A 2,648-nucleotide genomic window follows, 5' to 3' on the forward strand; every position below is an offset into this window, starting at 1 on the left:
GGGGGAAAGGGAGGGGGAGGGAAAGGGAGGGGGAGGGAGGGGAGACCGAAGGGGGAAGGAAGAGGGTGGGAGGGTATGAAGGGGAAGGGGAGGAAAGAGGGCGAGAGGGAGAGGGAAAGCGGGATGGGTTACGCCCGAAGACACTGAAGGGGAGTGGGAGAGGGGACGGGGGCAAGGCGATGAAATAGGACGACAGAGGGTATGAAGGAATGTAGGACCAGAAAGACACAACGGACACCCACCGGCCCTCAGATCCTCCAACCGTGCCGGGAACGGCTGCGTGGTCGACAAAGGGATCCGATAGCCCGAGGGCGGCGGGCGGGCGGTGTAGGAGGGGGGTGGGGAGGTCATAGTTGAACTGGTGTTATGTGAGGCTAGGTTGGTTGAGGGGAAGCCGGGGCCGGACTTGTGGTCGGAGGACGGGAAGCCGGGGGCTTGAGGGAAGGACGGCGTGTGAGAAGGAAATCCGAGCGCGTCGGCAGCGGGGAATTGAGGGATGTTGCCCGTGGATGGAAAAGCGGGCGGCGATTGGAAGCCTTGCTGGCTGTGGGCGTCCGACTGGAAACCACTCGAGGGGGGCGACTGGTGACCACTCGAGGGGTACCCGGGCGCGTTGGCGGGCGGGAAGTTGACGGGGTTCGCGTGGGCGGATGACTTGAACGGCGTACGCGATATGGTCGCGCACGGGTAGAGCAGTCAGATCAAAAGCGATCAGTAGGTGATGGGCACGATCAGGCAAGACGAGTCGTTGCAGAGTGTCGTGGACGGAAGGAAGGAAGGAAGGGGCGTGGTCGACAGAAGGCAGGAACGAGGTTGACGGAAGACGGAAACGTGTTCGCGGGCAGGCGCGGAGGCGGTGCGATGAGGAAAGCGATGGAAGAACGCAACGTCAGCACGCCGCATTCACCAAGAAGGCAATCGACTCACGCGCAGCTGGTTCGGGTGGGCAGGGGCCTGGTGGGCGCCATAGCTGGCGGGGCCGCCGTAGGTAGCCGTGGCACCGTACGCGCTCTTGTCGGTGTGTCCATCGTAGCCTCCATGGGCACCAGCGAGAGCGCTGTGAGCGCCATACCCGGGCGCGCCATGCTTATCCTTCTTCTCCTTGTCGTGCTTGTCCTTCTTGTCCTTCTTATCCTTGTGCGACTTGTCCTTGTGCTTGTGCTCCTTCTTGTACCCATAGCCCTTCCCACTGCCGTCCGAGTCTGAAGAGGAATCGGAGGAAGAGTCGAGGGACTTGCGGCGCGGGCGGGGGGACATGGTGGTCGATGATTTGAGGTAGGTAGGAGATAGGTGTTGGCAAGAGGGTAAGAGTTGGTGAGAGATGCGCAAGTAGCGGAGGCAAGGGTGTAGAGGAGGCGATGCGTGAGGGGTTTGCGCCGCCACCGCTTCGGATGACCGGTGCGGGGGCCGAGGGCGCCGTCAAGCACCCATATTTTATACCGGATTAGGGCCAGCCCCCACGTGGTCCGTCTCCGGTCGCCGCCCGCCTTCGCGCCCGATTGCTTTCACCGTTCACTGTCTTCGAGGCCGCGATGTTGTCGTTCAACTGGTGGGCGACGCGTTTCCCGTCCGTAAGGGCCATGGTGAGTGAGGCTGTTTGTCTGTGTGCGCGGCTGCCGGCAGAAGACAGGCTTCGTCCCGATCCGCGACCTTGCTGCCCTGCCGTCCTGTCGTCCGGTCAGACCACAAACCCACATTCCCTGTCCCTCCCATCGCAACCGTGTATCGGTCACACGGGACCTCTGCACCCGTCCGTCCCGCAGCTCTGCACAATGCGACCTGCTCCCGCCTTCCATGCACCGTCCGATCCGGTCCAGCTATCCTACCCTCTCTGCTTTCCGTACCTTCCCTCTCTCCTAGCTTCTCTCCCTTCTACCTCCACGCTACTCCGCTCTTCCCCTTTTCCAATACCTCCACTCCGTTATCCCCTCACCCACCACTGACCACCCTCCCAGCAATACTACGCCCACGAAAAGCCCGCCCTCTTCTACGCCCTCCTCATCGGCGGCGCAGGCCCGCTCCTAATCGCCACCGTGCCCCCGCTGCGCAAGGCGTACGGCTACGTCCCGCCGGAGATGCCGCCGACGAGTTATCCGTGTGCGTGGGCGACCCTCTCTCTGTTTGCAGCGCATACATATGCCCCTTCGTTGGTTTCATGCCATATCGCCTCCGACTTCCTCTCTATTCCACGCCTCCGACCTCCTCCTTACTCTTAGCTTCCCACTCACCCCTCTCCCGCGCCTTACCCTTACAGCTCGCTGTCCCTCCTACTCGCGCAGCTCGCTGACCTCCCACAGTGCCCCAGCGCCCGCGCCACGCGGTGCCGACCACGTACGACGACGCCGAGTAGTTGTGTGCGCGCTAGTAGACGTCAATTCCATCCCTTGCTGTGCAATCCATTCCAACTTCTCTTTCCGTCCTATTGACGTCGCTTCAAGAGCGCATACGTATGGTCCACGAGCGCATACATCTGGTCCGAGTACCATAACCGGGCAGGCATAACGCGACCCTTTGTTTTGTCTGCCAGCCCCTCCTCCCTCCCTTCCCTCCCTCCCCCTTCCCTTGCCCTTTCCCTCCCCCTTCCCTTGCCCTTTCCCTCCCCCTTCCCTTGCCCTTTCCCTCCCCCTTCCCTCCCTTCCCTCCCTTCC

General features: G+C 62.3%; 2 protein-coding genes across 2 annotated transcripts in view; one reads left to right on the plus strand and one right to left on the minus strand.

The window, feature by feature from the left end:
• Positions 1-1,410, minus strand: part of SCHCODRAFT_02626853 (uncharacterized protein) — a 3,512-nt gene extending 2,102 nt beyond the window's left edge. Inside the window, exons 1-2 of the mRNA XM_050345376.1 lie at positions 928-1,410; positions 243-654 (exon numbers count right to left, since the gene is read on the minus strand). Coding sequence (XP_050200166.1) covers positions 243-654; positions 928-1,257 — 742 coding nt within the window. The 5' untranslated portion in view covers positions 1,258-1,410. The remainder of the gene's footprint in view (positions 1-242; positions 655-927) is intronic.
• A 93-nt stretch (positions 1,411-1,503) lies between these two features.
• On the plus strand, positions 1,504-2,420 carry SCHCODRAFT_02626859 (uncharacterized protein). Its single transcript, XM_050345377.1, has 3 exons — positions 1,504-1,583; positions 1,956-2,097; positions 2,298-2,420. Exons 1-3 carry the CDS (start codon positions 1,533-1,535, stop codon positions 2,348-2,350), a joined length of 246 nt encoding a protein of 81 aa, XP_050200167.1. The 5' UTR covers positions 1,504-1,532; the 3' UTR covers positions 2,351-2,420.
• The last annotated feature ends 228 nt before the right edge of the window (positions 2,421-2,648 follow it).

The sequence above is a fragment of the Schizophyllum commune genome, assembly GCF_000143185.2.
Source record: "Schizophyllum commune H4-8 unplaced genomic scaffold SCHCOscaffold_6, whole genome shotgun sequence".
Classification (NCBI taxonomy): domain Eukaryota; kingdom Fungi; phylum Basidiomycota; class Agaricomycetes; order Agaricales; family Schizophyllaceae; genus Schizophyllum; species Schizophyllum commune.

Bases quoted from the DNA above. Each gene is read 5' to 3' on its own strand.
- SCHCODRAFT_02626859 (XM_050345377.1), top strand. From the start codon at position 1,533: ATGTTGTCGTTCAACTGGTGGGCGACGCGTTTCCCGTCCGTAAGGGCC. The intron at 1,584-1,955 runs GTGAGTGAGGCT...CCACCCTCCCAG, and splicing joins TCCCGTCCGTAAGGGCCATG to CAATACTACGCCCACGAAAA. The intron at 2,098-2,297 runs GTGCGTGGGCGA...GACCTCCCACAG, and splicing joins GCCGCCGACGAGTTATCCGT to TGCCCCAGCGCCCGCGCCAC.